At 41.6% G+C, this 18268-nt stretch overlaps 1 protein-coding gene across 2 annotated transcripts; it reads right to left on the bottom strand.

The window, feature by feature from the left end:
- On the bottom strand, positions 1 to 17228 carry Adh4 (alcohol dehydrogenase 4 (class II), pi polypeptide). Of its 2 annotated transcripts, none has more exons than XM_030252627.1 (9): positions 17135 to 17228; positions 14458 to 14595; positions 13356 to 13494; positions 11972 to 12059; positions 10291 to 10522; positions 8430 to 8690; positions 4584 to 4713; positions 3509 to 3647; positions 1 to 1959 (listed from the first exon to the last, which is right to left on the bottom strand). In XM_030252627.1, the coding sequence occupies exons 1-9, from the start codon at positions 17150 to 17152 to the stop codon at positions 1935 to 1937; spliced, it is 1170 nt and encodes a 389-aa protein (XP_030108487.1). In that variant the 5' UTR covers positions 17153 to 17228; the 3' UTR covers positions 1 to 1934. The 2 variants fall into 2 exon arrangements, with proteins under 2 accessions (XP_030108487.1, NP_036126.2); NM_011996.2 differs by having other exon boundaries at positions 1792 to 1959; positions 14458 to 14559; positions 17135 to 17187.
- Between the last annotated feature and the right edge of the window lie 1040 nt (positions 17229 to 18268).

Here is an 18268-nt window from a genome sequence, read left to right as displayed (position 1 = left end):
TTAATTTGGTGAACCAATGTGTTTATTGGAGTTAGTTATAGGAGTCTGTTATAGGTAAATGCACTGGGGTTGGCAACACAGACCTTTAATTGTAGTGTCTCTCTCACAAGACAGAGGCTGGTGGGTCTCTATGAATTCCATACCAGCATGGTCTACATTTTGAGACAGATTTCTAATGCAAATCAAATCAAACCAAAATCAAACCAACCATCAATCATCAAAACCAAAAAAAAAAAAAAAAAAAAAAGAAAAGAAAATAAAAGCCCCCCAAAACCAAACCAAACCAAAACTGTGTAGATGCACCACCCTCATAAAGCAGTTGGAAGGATAGTGTTTGTGTCCCTGTAATAAGACTTTAGTTAGTAAGGTCTGCTTTGTCCAATTTACAGAGGATTGAATGGCTGGAGGGCCTGCTCTCTGTAAGGTGCTCAGGGTTCGGAACATGGCCCTGGTTCAGGGGGCTTGCAGCAGAAAGTGTTTGAGAGTCACATTATCTAATACATAGGAAGGAACCCTTTATAATGGTAGCTTTGATATCAATAGAAATTGCTATTCATTCTGAGTTCCTTTTCTCAGTGAAAATGGCATCTAATAAATGGAAAATTAAAAGGAACACCAGAGGGTGCTGTGGTAGCATTTTGAATACTAAGGTGCCAAAGGCATAGTGGCTACATGAAAACCCTTTGTGCTTTTCAGACAAGTGTATTGTAGTACTGTGATTAGGTTACCTTCTAAACTTAAGTGCTTGTACACGATTACTAGAATGGATGCATATTGTCACTAATGTCAGACCCACGAAACCAGCTTTTAGAAATAAGACATCTGCCTTATTATGTGGGAGAATACATATTTTGATAGGTAGGTTTAATAACCCGAAGAAGGTCAGTGGTCTATGTGTATTAAAATTTTGATCTTTGGACTAAAGCCTTAGAGAATGGAGACCAGGACAGTTCTTTACAACAACAGAAAGTGCATTGCCCTGCAAACCATTACCATAATATTTTTCGGTTTTTCCCTTTGGAGGGAACCAAGTTCTAGTCTGGCACAATGGCCTGACACTAGAAATGTAGTTTGTGCTGCGTCTAGCCTTTCAAGAAGCAGCATCGATTAATGAATGAGAACATGTCGGAGAAGGAGCTATCGGTCAGAACATAGACTTTCATGTATTTCACTCATTGTACGGGATTTTAAAAAACAGCATCTCAGTCTGTAGTCAAGCTTGGCCTTGATTAGGGAGAAGACAAATATAAAAAACAATTTTTAAAAAAAATTCCACTCAAAACAGGACATCTGCTTCCAGATAATGTCTTCTATATATTAACAACAGGGAACCGCATCTATGGATTCTTTATGACATGGTCTCCTATACAAGACCTAGACAATAACAACACCCATTGAGATTCCAATGTGGAAAGGGAAAATCTCACAAGACATACCCCTAGGTGAAGACCTACAGACAGTCAGTGGCTATGAAGAGAGGACGACCAGTCTTCTCCAAGAAGGAGCCACCCAATAGGTTATCCAATCCTGATTGGTTAGCCAATTACTCATGTAGAACATGAATAATACTAAATGGACTCAGCAGTTTCTATCTGTATATACATCTGCGTACATGTATGTATGTAACAGTGGAAGAAGAGAGGTCATGAATTCGAGAGTTAGGGGACAGGATGTGAGAGGAGCCGGAGAGGGAGACAGTGAGATAGAAATCATGTGAGTACCAGTACTCAACATATAAAATTCCCCCCAAACAGAAAACACACCAGCCCCTAAAGAGCAGCAAGCAAAAAAAACAGTGAATGTATAATTTATAGTTCATTTGTGCTGATACAAAGTGTAAATGCAGGCTTTCTTTGGCTCATCATGTGAGGTAATAAATCATCCAGACAGGCTCGGATCCAATCAGATAACATTCCAAGTTGCTCCTGGCATTTTCAGAAGGTCAGGATTGTTCGGATGCTGATAAAAGTAATACAACAATAAATACTATTTATCTGAACACTTTATCCAAAGTCCCCAGTTGTTTTCCTTTTCACTTTAGACTTTGGTCTAGTCTTTCTTTAGAGACGCCTTTTAAAAATCAACGTGTACTATTTATATACAGTAATGGGGTTCGTTGTGATATTAAAGCACGTACACAATGTTCTTTGATCATCTTCACCCCACCCCCTCTTGCTCCACTTCTCCCTTTAGTAGAAGCCCATGCACCATTTCTCCTATTGTGTCACCTTTCTCCATCCATGGCATTAATAATATTTGTGACAGTGTTAATAGACTGGGGGAAGGTGGTTTTCATTTTCTGTGAGATTTTTTCTTTGTTTCCAATCTTATCACCATGATTGTCATTTAGTCTCCTCTGCTTTATTTACTCCTCTTTTTTTGCTGTGTCTTTTAAGTTCTTTGCTCCATTTTTTTCTAAATACCACTATTCTTGGTGTTCACTCTTTGCTTCTATTAATAAAGGGTGTAACTTAACTAAAATCACTAATCCCAGTCTTACATAGTCCACAGCCTCTAGGAAGCCCTCATTCTGAGGGTTGATATAGATTAATACCTAGGAAGCAATCCTGAGATGCACAGTGCAGCTGAAACTGCTGGATAAGTGGAATGATCTGACAGGAGCCCCAGGACAAGGCAAGCCAGTGAGAGTTGAAGTGCTTGTGTGTACCTGATTCCTGCCACTCTCTGCTCATATCTCAGCAGTTGCACAGGGCTCTGACCACGAATGCTCTTTGACAAACCATAGAAAACAATTCCAGACGTGGGCACACTGGACCAGGGAACCTACCCTTCATTACACTATAGAAATCTTTCCTTCTAGGGAATAACTGACTTGAGTTAACAATTGTTTGTGAGAGGGAATTCATCTATCAGCGTATGCCACTACTGTATATGGCATAGTATATAATGCTGTATATTGCGGAAAATCAAGCTTTTCTTTTTTTTTCCTCCCAATGGCAATTGTTTAATCTGTTAAGCACATATAGCAATTTTGATGTAGTCAAGAGACACCTGGTTGGTTGTTAGAGTAATATGCTGGGCATGGTGGGTCACGCCTTTAATCCCAGCACTTGGGAGGCAGAGGCAGGCAGATTTCTGAGTTCGAGGCCAGCCTGGTCTACAGAGTGGGTTCCAGGACAGCCAGGGCTATACAGAGAAACCCTGTCTCAAAAAACCAAAACAAACAAACAAACAAACAAAAAACCAACCAAACAACAACAACAACAAAAAAAAAACAACCAAAAAACCCCCACAAAAACATAAAAGTTGGGGTTTGAAAGATGGCTCACTGGTTAGGAGCATTTAGTCCCCAGCACCTACATCAGATGACTCACAAATGCCTGTATTTCTACTTCCAGGGGTTGTGACATCCTATCTTGGCTTTCTCAGGCACCTACCTGCTCATGGTGCACATAAACACACACAGAGATAGCACATGAAATAAAAAATCATGAACAAAAATCATAAAGGGTTTCTAGTGTACTGAGTTATCAACTTTGCAGTTTACCTTTTTCCTTCCTTCATCAGGTCAATGGCATCATTTATGCTCTCGAAAGGTAGGGCATGGGTCACCAGTAAGTCCAGATCGAATTTCTTATTCTTGTAGTCAGAAACCAGGTTTGGGACAGAGTCTACACTTTTCCAACCTGTAATTTGGCCACAGAGTCATATAGAGAAAGGCATGCCATTTGACATATAGAAGTAGTTTAATTTTTCTCCTTTAAAGATATTTTTATGGCATTCATACGTGTGCTTAATGTACTTTGATAATCTCTACTGTCCCTGAATATTCTCTCTTGTCACCCATCCCACCCTCCTGCTGGTCCCCTTTAGTTTAATGTCTTTGCTTTGTTTACTTAAATCTAGGTAAGTGTGATTGTTGAAGAGGCGAAATTATTAGGTCAGATTTGGGTTGCTTTAAATACACCAAGCTTTTCTCTCTCCTTAATTTTATGGATTTATTATATTTAAGTGTTTTCCTTTGCCAGGTAATGGTGGTGCATCCCTTTAATCCTAGCATTTGGGAGGCAGAGGCAGGAATATCTCTGGGTCTGAGGCCAGCCTGGTCTACAGAGTGAGTTCCAAGACAGTCAGGGCTATACATAGAAGCCGACTTTCAAAAAAAAAGTTTTTCTTCATAAGGAAAATTTAAGATTATTATCCACACTAGCTAAGAAATTGTCTTAATTAGACCAAAGTTTCTCTTTTGTTACTCTCAGTTGATTGGTTCATTTCAATACCACTTGAAATTTTTTCTTTTTCTTTTGAGATGGTTCTTGTTATGAAGTTAAGGTAGGCCATGAATTCACTATATGAAAACTTGTCTCAAACTTATGATCTATCTGCCTCATCCTCTTGAGAGCTAGGATTATAGGCTTGCATCACTAAGCTCAGCTACTTAAATTGAATTTTAATTTGTAAATTATAGACAAATTTCCATATAAACTTCATTGACTTTTCAAATACTAGACTAGTTTTTGTATACTCAATATTTATACAAATTATTTTTCTTTCAAAATTTAATAATTTTATAATTTCATATTATAGTAAATAAATTAAAAACTATAAAGAAAGAAACTGACCACCAAAGAATGTTCCATTTATAGAACGGCCCAATATAACGTCCACGGTGGGTATAGTCATTTTGTCAACCTTTGCTCCGACCACAGTGCACGACCCCCAGCCTAATACAGTGCAGTCCACAGCTGCTTTCTGCAATGTCAAACAAAAGATCACCTGGGCAAGCAGAGAAATAGACGTGACCTCTAGTGTGACTATATACAGTGCTCCCGGGACCGTTTGAACCATGTTGCCTGTTACATAATAGGCTCAAGTTCAGGACATCATCACATCATTTAATGAAGTGTGAGGCTCCAGTGTTCTGTGACGTATAAAATGTACAAAATCATTCTTAGTACATCAAAAAGGTATTGAAAGGAAATGGGACACATTTTACCCTGTACAATCATCATTTGGCTGAAACGTCAATGTATAGCATGGATACTGAGAAACACAACCCTAGAATTAAGAAGAATCTGTAATAGTTTGGCAATCTACCATAAACATTTACTAAAATATGAGAAATTCCAAAATTCCAGGGACTTGTGATGAGATTATTGAAAAGTATGAAGAGAGAGCTAGTAAGAGATTCTGTAGTACCTGCTAAAGGAGGCACACACTGAATACTTAGACCCCAGAGTAGGATAAAGATGGAGAGATGCTACTTAAAACTGGGCAAAGACACAGAAAATAACACTTTGTTTCCCTCCACTTTTTAGCCAACAGTTAAGATGTATCCTGCCTGCTATGCCTGCACTTCTGAGATTTTGAGGCCATGGATTTGAGCTTTAATTGCTGAGTCACCATGTGGAAGAATAGCCCAAGAGAACTGGCTAGACATAAGGGAATCATTGACTGAGACAGAGAACTGCTGTGTTAGCCTACTGTAAGTCTGGGGATGATGGAAAAATGCTAAGAAATGAAAATGTAACCTTCAGTGTGGAAGGCCATTCCGTGTAGAAACCATAAGGCAAACATAAACATTTCGACTGCTACAGAGGACAGGAGTAGACCTGGTTTGATCCACACTGTTGAGCATGGAGGAAGACTTAGTTGTTCTCTTCCTGGAAGGTGACACATTCTAGAAAACTAGAATGTGCTTTGAAGTTTTAACTTTTTTATTTTTATTATTTATTTATTTATTTATTTATTTACTTATTTTTCGAGACAGGGTTTCTCTGTGTAACCCTGGCTGTCCTGGAACTCACGCTGTAGACCAGGCTGGCCTTGAACTCAGAAATCTGCCTGCCTCTGCCTCCCAAGTGCTGGGATTAAAGGAGTGTGCCACCATGCCCAGCCCTCATAATTTAAAGTAACCATAAGTCAGCTAGTAATAGAACATGTTAAAATTTAACAAGTTAAAATTAACATGCTCTATTAACTGACTATATCACTGTTTTCTATTTGAAAAAAAAAAAAAAAAAAGAACAACAACAACAAAAAGCAACAGCAAAATTCTCCCAAAACTGTGGCACAGAGCTCAGGCTAAGGCACACGTCCTGGAGTATGGCTCAGGCATTGGTACTCTACAAAACAACAAAGTAATAGCAAACAACAGAAACTTCCAAGAAGTCTGTGCTGGACAGTTATATGTTATCATGACACAAGCTAAAATCAGCTGAGAGCCGGGAATTTCAATTAAGAAAATGCCCTCATAAGTTCAGCTGTAGGCAAGACTTGTAGGGCATTTTTTATAGTTGATTGATGTGGGAGGGCCCAGCCCATTGTGGGTGGTGCCATCCTTGGGCTGGTAGTCTTTAGTTTTCTATAAGAAAGCAGGCTGAGCATCCCATGGGGAGCAATCCAGTAAGCAGCACCTCTCCATGGCCTCTGCATCCTAGAGCTCCTGTCTCCAGGTTCTTATCTTGTGTGAGCTCCTGGCCTGGCTTCCTTCAATGATGGATTACAGTGTGGAAGTGTAAGCCAAATAAATTCCTCCCCATGGTGTTTGGTCATAGTGTTTCATCACAGCATAGAAACTAATTAAGACAAAGTCTAATGCCAGTCATCATAAACAAACACACAAACACCGCAGCAGGTAGCTGCTTTTCACTGTAAAATGAGCTGTGGGAAGTGAAGAACGGGTGTGGAACACTGCAGGGTGCAGGGTGGGAAGCTCAGAACACAGAACACAGCATGGGGTTATTAGCCCTGAATGCTGCTGCCCCCAACAGCCAATGCTTACCAGCTTTTCCAACCTACTAGGTGCTGCCAAGAGGTTTGTGTGTGGCCTGTGATTGCTTTCTTCCTGGACTCCATTCTCTTCCAGAGAATGCCCTAGTCAGGTAAGACCCAGGGAAGGAAGCCCCAGAAAGACTTTTTCTTTATAGCTTTTACTCTTTTTAATCATCTCTAAGAGGAGGTTTAGTAACCAGGCTCTATGACAGTGTCACTCAAAAGGAAAAAAAAAAAATCACAGCTGCTTCTTGCTCACAGTGAAACCGGAAGAATCAGGGCATAGAACTAATGTCATTTCATCCCCAAACAAACAAACAAACAAACAGTAAAATTAGCATCTTGAGTAAATACAAACTAGGTATTATTCACCAAAGAAAAAAGCTGGGCAGCTCAAGTGGAGACTACAGAGACTACCTGTCTGTAACATGAGGCTCACTGCCTTTTATTTCATTTTGATTTGATACAGTGGGGAAGTTCTCTGGCCAAGTTATCTGTTAGCAATAAATAGTTCGAACCATCATGAAAAAAAAAAATCGGAAACTTATTTTCTGCCCAAGAAGAGATCTCAGAAGAGCGAACATGTGAATGTTCAGTAAATGGTATGACTGCCATCTTGGAGGCCCGACGGCACAGAGCATGCGCATTGGGAAGTGCTGTGACTCAGACTTGGTCTGACTGTGCCTTTGAGGGAGTCGTGCACGGGTCTTCTGCTTGCTGATAACTGGCAGGATCTTTAGAGAGGTCTCTGATGTGTAAAATAATAAAAAGGAACCCGCCAACTCCCTGGAGGGGCTCCTGCTTCTCTCAGCCCTGCCAACTCCCGGTGTGGTCAACCAGGCAGGCTTCCTGCATGCACTCCTGCTGGCAACTCTCTCTAGCTATCACACCCCTTCCCTGCCCCCTCCCCACCCCCCCTCCCCCAGTATCCCAAGTGTTCCCAACTCTAGCTCGCATGTGATTGGTGGTCCCACATTCCAGTAACCAAGTAAATCAAAACTCTTAAAGTTTAATTAAACAATCAGATTTATGCATCAATAACATCACAATTTACAAGATGCCAATATAATAATTTCAGAGCCAATTGATAATGATAAAGGCTTTATCCCAATATTTCTAACCTTGTGAAATCATAACTACTTGTGGCTGGTAAATGCCATGCAGGTACACGTCTGAAGCCATCTCGGTTCTTCTCGACCCTCGGGGATGCTCCCTCTCTCTGCAGTTCTTAGCTCTGCCCCCTTTTCCCTGTCCAATCACAGACCTCTTCTGCACTAATGTAACTGGACAGGGAAAATCCTGCAAACGTGCCTCCCTAATGGACCACACATTATCCCACCAACAGCCCGTTCAGGTGATGCAGATGAGATTTTCAGCTTCCAAAATGTAAGCAAAATAAGTCTCTTCTTCTAATAAGCACCCCCCCCCCCTCCAAACACAGGTAGTTCATGACGCTAAGATAAAACAAACCAATAAAAACCACATCAGTGAGCTTTGATGGAAAGTTAGCATGGCTGAAGGTGGGTGGTGACCTACAACTGACAGTTCTTTTCTGTTCTGCCTTTGAAAAGGTTAACATTAAGAAGGACATCTCCTGCTGTAAGCACGACCCACTTTCCCCTATTATTTGGTGATTAAAGAACATATTGGAAGTAAGAAGCAAGGACTGGGGATGGGGAGAGAAGTCCACATACCAAGGTCTGAGCTGTTCCTGCACAGTCAAGGGAGTAATCCACACCTCCAGCTGTCAGCTCAGTGATGACATCCTGGACAGGTTTGTCTAGCTCCCTGGGATTCAGGCAGTCAGTGGCTCCCAGGGCCTTGGCTTTTGGGAACTTCTCACCGTTGATGTCAATAGCTATGATTCTGGAAGCACCTGCTATTTTACACCCAATTATGGCAGAAAGACCTACACACCCCAGGCCAAAGACAGCACAAGTGGAACTGGGGGTGACCTGCAGGCAGGAAAAGTACAGAGTGACTTAAAGTTGCTGATCTCAGCTTTTTCTTTCATGGGGGGGGGCGAGATGAGGACCCAGACATGGAATTAAATTTAAAAAAAGGATGCCTGTTATAAAACTCTGATGTAGCCAGTGGTGACAACCTGCCAGTGTGAAGACAGGTGCTTTCCTACCAAAATTTGTAGAATGACTCAAGGGCCATTCATATCTCAGTTCAGAAGGAACAAGCCCAAGTGGAAAAAATTCTCTTCTTTCACCTTTCCCTTCAATGATGTCAGAAAACAATTTAAAACTCCACACAATCTCAAAGGAGTCCGTCCCCCCATTGAAATTGGGTCAGAGGCATCTCTATTTCTTCCTCTCCCTCTCCCTCTCCCTCTCCCTCTCCCTCTTCCTCTCCCTCTCCCTCTCCCTCTCCCTCTCCCTCTCCCTCTCCCTCTCCCTCTCCTCCCTCCCTCTCCCTCTCCCTCCCTCTCCCTCCCTCTCCCCTCCCCCTCCCCTCCCCCTCTCCCTCCCCTCCCTCCCTCCCCTCCCCCTTCTCTTCCCCTCCCCCACCTCTTTTGGACAGGGTTTCTCTGTATAGTCCCGCTGTTCTGGAAGTTGATCAGTAGACCAGCCTGATAGATAGATAGATAGATAGATAGATAGATAGATAGATAGATAGAGACTGATAGACTAACATATGTCTAATGTGTTGAGTAAAGTCTGCAGAGAGAGATGGGCTTCTTCCCTGCAACGCTTCAGGGATGCCTAGGAGATCTTTTATTTTCTTTTTACCATCTTGTCTATTTGACTGTAACCTAGTTAACCTTAAAAGAGTGTTCAAGGGCTGAAGAGATGGCTCAGTGGTTAAGAGCACTGACTGCTCTTCCAGAGGTCCTGAGTTCAATTCCCAGCAACCACATGGTGGCTCAAAACCATCTGTAATGGGATTCGATGTCCTCTTCTGGTGTGTCTGAACACAGCTACAGAGTACTCGTATAAATAACATAAACAAACTTAAAAAAAAAAAGAGTGTTTATATTCTAATAGGAACCCAGGAACACATCTTGTAAGAATATACTCTTTTAAAATCACAAAAGGATGGGAAATTGGTAAATTATTATTGATTGAGGGAGAATAATCTATAGAATCAGGGAGAAAGCAAGATGACAAAATGGAAATAGGTGGGGATTCTCTATTTGCTGTTGTCCCAGGTGAGCATTCATATTCAGGGGTCATGTTTAAATGGGCTTTATATAAATCAGGGAACATCTATATGTAGCTTATTAAGTCAGTGTTTTATATATGCAATATAACTTAATATGCTCATACCTATTACTATTATTATTCAGAGACATCTAGTAGTACACATAAAATCACAGAGGTTAAGTTAGAGATGTAGTTCAATGGTACAGCACTTTCCTAGCAGGTATAGGACCTGGGGTTCAATCCTCAGTACATATAAGAAGATAATCACAGAGGTGGTAAATGATTTAATTAATTATGGTGGCAATAAGCAAGGCAGCCAGAGTGTGAAGACGGTCCTGACTCCTTTATACAGCGTTGTCTCCCAGCAACCTCTGTCTGCAGACAGCCTAGCACTTAAGTGTACCTTGGCAGTATTGATGGCAGCCCCGTAGCCTGATGAGAACCCACATCCAATCAGACACACTCTCTCCAAGTTTGCCTCATCATCGACTCTGGCAAGATTGGCCTCTGAAACCACAGTGTATTGAGAGAATGAACTGACGCCCATGAAATGGTAAATTGATCTTCCTTTGCAGGTAAACCTGCTGGTTCTGTCTTCCATGAGCTCCTGATCAATAGTGGGGTATTTGAAGTTTCTAGGAAAAAAAAAGCAGACAATGAAGAAGATATATCAGATGTCATATAAAACATTTTTTGCCATGAACGTTTTATGGAATCGACTGGAAAAGTTGGGAAAATAATTTGATCTTTTTCCCACCCATACATAGTATTTCTGAGTTATGTTAGTGTCAATACCAGCACACCTGTTAAGCGCTTTCTGTATGTCAGGAGCTCTCTTAAGGGTTATGTTATTAATTCATTTTTTTTTCCAATAGAAGGCTCAAATAAAACTAAAAATGACCCTCCAGATGCTTATCTTCCAGCGTCATTAACTGTTGTACTGGCTAGCTTTGTGTTAACTTGACACAGCTGGAGTTATCACAGAGAAAGGAGCTTCAATTGAGGAAATGCCTCCATGAGATCCAACTGTAAGGCATTTTTTCAATTAGTGATCAAGGGGGGGAAGGCCCCTTGTGGGTGGGACTATCTCTGGGCTGGTAGTCTTGGTTCTATAAGAGAGCAGGCTGAGCAAGCCAGGGGAGGCAAGCCAGTAAAGAACATCCCTCCATGGCCTCTGCATCAGCTCCTGCTTCCTGACCTGCTTGAGTTCCAGTGCTGACTTCCTTGGTGATTAACAGCAGTATGGAAGTGTAAGCTGAATAAACCCTTTCCTCCCCAACTTGCTTCTTGGTCATGATGTTTGTGCAGGAATAGAAACCCTGACTAAGACAACTGTCAAGTTCTGGCCAGTCAAGTTTTCCCTGCCACCCTCTTCTATATCGTATTATTTCTCTGTACCGAAATACCTTGGTACCTGTTTCTCAAGCCTTCCTTTAAGTTGGCATTGTGCATTTATTAAGACTGGAGCCATCAGTCCCGTAGTTTCCCTCCTCATGACTGTTGCTGGGGATTCTACTGAGATCCGGGTTAATGCGCCTCTGTTCTAGCACTGCCTCTTAAATCCCAAAGTTTTAATGAAATGTCTGATTCAGGTCTTACATTTTCCTGAGACTACGTCAAAGTTGCTGTAATATACCTAGAGGGGTCGCTGTATCTGATTCTTCCTTCTTCTCTTTCTTTCTTTCTTTCTTTCTTTCTTTCTTTCTTTCTTTCTTTCTTTCTTTCTTTCCTTCCTTCCCTCCCTCCCTCCCTCCCTCCCTCCCTCCCTCCCCCTCCCTCCCTCCCTCCCTCCCTCCCTCCCTCCCTCCCTCCTACTACTGTATATATTTTAAGTCTAGCTCTTTTCATTGTATGGTAGTCCATTGTGTTCCTGTATAGCAGTGGATCAGCCCACTGAAGGACACTCCTGTGGGTTTTGATTGCTCTCATAAACCACATTGTATTTGGAATAGTGTCTTATAGGCACATGGAAGCAGCATTAGTAAGTGGAAGCTTTGCATCCTTTCACCTCCATTTATGTTTGGCCAGTGTGTTCACGACATGCATGTCTACTGATACTCTCATTTACAGCGAAGGGGGCTTACCGGAGTTTTCCACAGAGGTTTGTGAGAGGGCTCAGACAGAGCTTGCACCTTTTGCACTGTGGTGCAAAGAATGGGATTACTTTGTCACCTACAAAGAAAGGCCACATGTTAGGTAGCACCTAAGATGTAGTTATAGTTTCTAGAAGCACAGTTGGGTTATGAGTCAGTGGTAGATTCCCAGCCCTCAAAAACTTTCTCTCACATAAACCAATGGAAAACATTTTTTTTGTAGTATACATTTTATATTCAACAAGAATAAATATATAAGTAGCAAAAATATTTTGTTTCAGTAAGCTAGAAGATTGTGGATTTTTTTTTTTTCTATTTTAATCTGCTAGGCAGCCAGGTCGCTTGAACTGGTATTAGCAGGTACAGAGGTCTGGCTGGGAATCTGCTCACTGAAGACTGCATAAGACTGTTGTTTACTGTCTTCTCAAACACTCTGTATGGAACTGAGAACATCACTGTAGGACTAAAGAGGTGGGGCACGCAAGGCTAGGACACTCACTGCTCATGCTGTACCTCCAATTCCCACTTAACAATGGCTTTGGTTCTTTGATGACCAAAGTGATGATAATTCACACGTGATTAGCAGTTCACTTATAATGTGTGGCAGCACCATTAGCTAATGTTATTATCTGACTTCTCATACCTGCCATTTTAAAAAAGAAAAAATCCAAGTCTAATCACAAAAACCATTGTAAGTGGCCCCAGTCATACAGCCAGTAAATGGCAGCGTCAGGACTAAAGGCTTACACTGGTCATACTTTCAAGGCTGCAAGGTTTTGAGGGAGCAACCTGGTTTTGTGCTTATACTTGGAATGAAAAATACTAATATACCTCCAAGTCTGGATGCAGGGCTGAGTGGCTCATCAGATTGACTGCACACCAGTGTACCCTGCATGTGTTATAAACTATAATGAGCCTTTGGCTTGCTCCAGGGTATTAGGTTTTCTCTTATGAACTTCCGAAATGATACTTAAGCTAACACTGACATGTGTGCTGCTTTCACCTTAAGCCTCCTGTAAGCCCTCACTCATTACACAACCGTAAAATAAATTTCCATTTCACGTGGAGGAAGTGTTTGTGAACCACAGAAGCGTCAGTGTGCATTAACCACAGAGCTTTGCTTGAGAGGGCAATTTCTCCATTTATGTCAATAAAGTGGCCATATTTTTAGGGTTTTATTAGGCTATTCTGTTTTCAAATATTCTACTTCCTTGTTACACCATGACAGATCGTGTCAATGTCCCTTTGGGAAGGTTGAATGATGTAATCAAAGCAGAAAAGCCCAGTCATAGCACAAAAGACAAAGGCAGTTGTCAGGAGCTATCACGGAAAAAGGCTAGGACTGTCGATGCCATTGAAATCGGAAGGTGAATACCTGGTTTGAAGTTGGTCACTCCCGGCCCAACACTTTCTACAATTCCTGCACACTCATGACCAAGGACTACCGGGAAGAGAGCTTTCTTCTTAGGATCGGTGGCATTGATGTCAGTAGGGCACACACACGTGGCGATTACCTACAAAGCAAGACAGACCTGAGTTGTGGTTCTGCAGTGTATTCTTAAGTGCGATGTTATTTTGAATCATTACAGCAATCCTAGAAGTCAGTAAAAGAATTACATTTTGAGGGAAAGAGAGGGCATATAAAATGGGCATACAAAAATGCATTCTTTTCTTCCTGGAATCCAGTTTAATTTTCCAATATTCATTGTTTCTGGAAAAAAATAAATCAAAGGGTTGGTGATGTCTTTTCTAGGAGACAAAAAAAAAAAAAAAAAAAAAAAAATCAAAGGTAAAAGAGACAAGAAACTAGACACCAGGCAGTGGTGAGGACATACATAGGTCTACATGGCTTGTTCTGCTGTGTGGCGGCTGCATGAACTGTGCTAGAGGAAATAGACCTTCTGTAGTTAAAAGAAACTGAATCACTCTTCATCTTGTCCCAGTGTGATCTTCAGATATGTCCATGAGGCTTCATCCCGCACCCTCACACACAAGCCTGTGATGGGTTGGTCCAAAGGAAAAATGAATAACTGTGGATCTGCTGTTAATGGTCCTGCTCTACTCTTCCCTACCGACCCATCCCTAGTCCCTCCTCTTGGCACCCATGGTCCTATGTGGCCTGTCTGGGGAGGCCCTCCAAGCTCTCAACCTTCTTTCCTTAGGACTCTCCCTCGCCCTTCCCCCCCCCCTCCCCTTCCCCTCCCCCTTTTCTCTAACATTTCCCCATAATTAGCACTTGGAAAATAAAAAGAAAACTTAACTAATTTTTAATGCAAAACAAAGTACTTTGCTAATTCTTAGGGCTGGTATCAAGAGTAAAACAGTTGAATTAGATTCAAACCCAATGCAAAAAAAAAAAAAAAAAAAAAGAGTGATAATGCCTCTTTTAAAATTTGGATCTAAAAATATAGCTGCCCATAGGGTAAAGTTAACATTCAGGGCCATGTCTGTACTGCACAGCTAAAGTCCCCACTCACCTGAATCCGAACCTCACAAGCTTTAGGAGGGGACACCTCAATTTCTTCAATGCAAAGGGGACTGCCAGTTTTCCAGGCAATGGCTGCCTTGCATTTAATAACCTGAAAGAGCGATGATGGAGAGGGGTAAGGTGGAGACTGAAGGTGAGGGAAGGGAGGGAGAGAGAGGAAGAGAGAAAGGTTCTGTTTTCTTTTTCCAAAAAAGGACAATGCCATAATTCTTTAAAAAAAAAAAGAGAGGTTTGTAACTAGTTGCATATACACTTACATTATTTTCAGGAGAAGAGATCTTCACAAAACTCAATGTCTATGTTATAACAATTGTATTTTTTATATTTTGAGAAACACATATATGAAAAACTGCCCCAATTCTATTCCTACGTATTAATCTCCATAACAAAGGAGAGATAGTTATAAGGCCTGCGGTTTTGGTAGGGGGCCAAGGGTGTTAGTAACCAGCTCCGAATTACCCGAGCTGAGGTTGTTAGGTGTGCTTTGGATTTGGTACTTACGTGGTCTTTGGACCAGCAGGTATTTCTATCACTCTAGAGTTGCTAGAGAAGAAAGTCCCATCCTAAATCCACTCACATGATCAACTAAGGTCTCCAGATGGTAAAACATCTGGGAAGTGAGGCTTACACAATCAGTTTAATTACTAGATTGTAAGTTAAATAAAAATTGTTCTCTTTGTAGGAATTGAGTAAAAGTGCATTAAAAATTAAACATCTATATATAAAGAACTCAAGAAGGTGGACTCCAGAAAATCAAATAACCCCATTAAAAATGGGGCTCAGAGCTAAACAAAGAGTTCTCACCTGAGGAATACCGAATGGCTGAGAAGCACCTGAAAAAATGTTCAACATCCTTAATCATCAGGGAAATGCAAATCAAAACAACCCTGAGATTCCACCTTACACCAGTCAGAATGGCTAAGATCAAAAATTCAGGTGACAGCAGATGCTGGCAAGGATGTGGAGAAAGAGGAACACTCCTCCACTGCTGGTGGGATTGCAAGCTTGTACAACCACTCTGGAAATCAGTCTGGTGGTTCCTCAGAAAATTGGACATAGTACTACTGGAGGATCCCGCAATACCTCTCCTGGGCATATATCCAGAAGATGTTCCAACCAGTAAGAAGGACACATGCTCCACTATGTTCATGGCAGCCTTATTTATAATAGCCAGAAGCTGGAAAGAACCCAGATGCCCCTAACCAGAGGAATGGATACAGAAAATGTGGTACCTTTACACAATGGAGTACTATTCAGCTATTAAAAAGAATGAATTTATGAAATTCCTAGGCAAATGGATGGACCTGGAGGGCATTATCCTGAGTGAGGTAACCCAATCACAAAAGAACTCGCACAATATGTACTCACTGATAAGTGGATATTAGCCCAGAAACTTAGAATACCTAAGATATAAGATACAATTTGCTAAATGCATGAAACTCAAGAAGAACAAAAACCAAAGTGTGGACACTTTGCCCCTTCTTAGGATTGGGAACAAAACACCCATGGGAGGAGTTACAGAGACAAAGTTTGGAGCTAAGATGAAAGGATGGACCATCTAGAGACTGCCATATCCGGGGATCCATCCCATAATCTGCTTCCAAACGCTGACACCATTGCATACACTAGCAAGATTTTGCTGAAAGGACCCAGATACGGCTGTCTCTTGTGAGACTATGCCGGGGTCTGGCAAACACAGAAGTGGATGCTCACAGTCAGCTATTGGATGGACCACAGGGCCCCCAATGGAGGAGCTAGAGAAAGTACCCAAGGAGCTGAAGGGATCTGCAATCCTATAGGTGGAACAACAATATGAACTAACCAGTACCCCGGAGCTCTTGACTCTAGCTGCATATGTAGCAGAAGATTGCCTAGTCGGCCATCAGTGGAAAAAGAGGCCCATTGGTCTTGCAAACTGTATATGCCCCAGTACAGGGGAATGCCAGGGCCAAGAAGTGGGAGTGGGGGGGGAGCATGTGGAGGACTTTTGGGATAGCATTGGAAATGTAAATGAAATAAATACCCAATTAAAAAAATTAAACATCTTAGATTTTATAATTAATTTCTATGTTATGTTTTCAGTCTAAAAACATAAGTAAAATTGAAAGTTGAAAGGACGTCTACAATCCCTCCTGACCACTACCTAACTACTGTGGTAAATTTCTCTGACCATTTGAGAACTTGCTTTTCAATTGTTCTTAGGCAGTTTTTAATTTTGGCTTAAATGGGTATTTTTATATTACAAATGCTGTGTATATTCGTTACTAGAGACTTTGAAATGGAAGATCCACCTCAATACGTTTCTCACTTTCTCCTTACACTGAAAGCCTTGGTGTGTCCTCATGTGAAGCATTCACAATCTACTTTTCCCATCCATCCACATGCCCTAAATACATTCTCTTCATGGATGGTTAGAGCGTAGGTAACTCATTTCTCCCAGCCTCCCTCTCCCCCACCCACTTTAAATCATGTGGGATGCCCTGGACACTTTGGCAAATCAGAGTTGTTTTTCCTTAGAGCAGATTCTAGCTTAGGGACCGCTCCTACCCCTTCAGCTGACTTCAGTCGCTGTGCCTTGAGTGTAACCCGGAAGGAAGCATCTTCAGCAAATGTGCAAAGACACAGCAGAAGCGGCAGCCCAATGCTGATAGAGATTATTTACTTACTTTTCCCTGGGTGCCCATTTTCCTTGGGAAGCTTGCTTTGAAAGTATCTTTCTGACTCTGACCTTTCACCTCTACCCAGCATGCTCTGCGTCCTGTGCTGGAGACTCTGGATAAATAGCATTGCTGCTGGCTGCTTCTCCAATCACAGCCCTGCCTGTCCTATGCTGTGACATTTGTACATGACCTACAAACTCATCACTCCCAGCTGCCACCAGATTTTTTTTTAATCAGTTCCTTTTTTTTAAAACTTTTATTACAATGTATCAACTAGACAAAGTGCATTAATTGTGTAATTGAGTTACAAATAGTTACTAAGCAAAGGTCATCTCCATCATTCTGGAATGTCCCTCCCTCCCATTCTCCTGTTTTACACCCTGATAATAATTTCCTTGCACATTTGTGGTTTTGCGACCTATTTGTGCTTTCCCATCAAATAGTTTAATTTTGTTTATTAATAGGTTTGTGTGAATAGACTCAAAGTGTATACCCTTCCATGTATTCCTGCATGGTTCTGTTTGTTGATCGTTCACAGTGCTTTAGTACGTATGTGTGTATGTATGTATTTAATGTATATGGGTATTTTGACTGCATGTGTGTCTGTGTACCACATGTGATATTGGTGTCCATGGAAACCAGGAGAGGTTGCCAGCGCCCCTAGGACTGGAGTTACAGATAGCTGGGAATTGTCATGTAGGTTCTAGTAATTGGGTCCAGGTCCTCTAGAAGAGTAAGCCAGTACTCTTAATTGCTGAGCCATCTTTCCAGTCATTCACAATGGTTTAGTTGTGGTTTATTTTCTTACTGTTGAACACTCTACTGTATGAACCATAACTCATGCATTCCTATCTGGTTTTTCTTTCTAATTATGGTGAGTCAGCGGCTACGTAAAAAGCATGTATCCATCAACCTAGCCAGTGTGCAGAGAAGTTCGCTGTCTCCCAAGTTCCTTGGCTGTATCCTGCTTTAAAGTTCTGCCCCACAGCTGGCTGTTTCTCTCTGTGGTCTGGCTGTCCTCTTCTGACTCTATCCTGGTGGACAGCTCCTGTGCCTACTATGGAAGTTCCTGGATGTGCAACTGTGGTGGTCACAGCAACTCATGTTTACGGAAACTTCTGCTTACAGTCACCAGACTTG

This window comes from Mus musculus, chromosome 3 (assembly GCF_000001635.26).
Source record: "Mus musculus strain C57BL/6J chromosome 3, GRCm38.p6 C57BL/6J".
Taxonomy (NCBI): domain Eukaryota; kingdom Metazoa; phylum Chordata; class Mammalia; order Rodentia; family Muridae; genus Mus; species Mus musculus.
The sequence above is the reverse complement of the archived record's forward strand: the minus strand, read 5'-3'. Positions and strand labels throughout refer to the sequence as shown.

Bases quoted from the DNA above. Each gene is read 5' to 3' on its own strand.
- Adh4 (XM_030252627.1), bottom strand. The intron at 12,060-13,355 runs GTATTCACCTTC...CTTTCTTTGTAG, and splicing joins AGTGACCAACTTCAAACCAG to GTGACAAAGTAATCCCATTC. The intron at 10,523-11,971 runs GTAAGCCCCCTT...TTTTTTTCCTAG, and splicing joins AACCTCTGTGGAAAACTCCG to AAACTTCAAATACCCCACTA.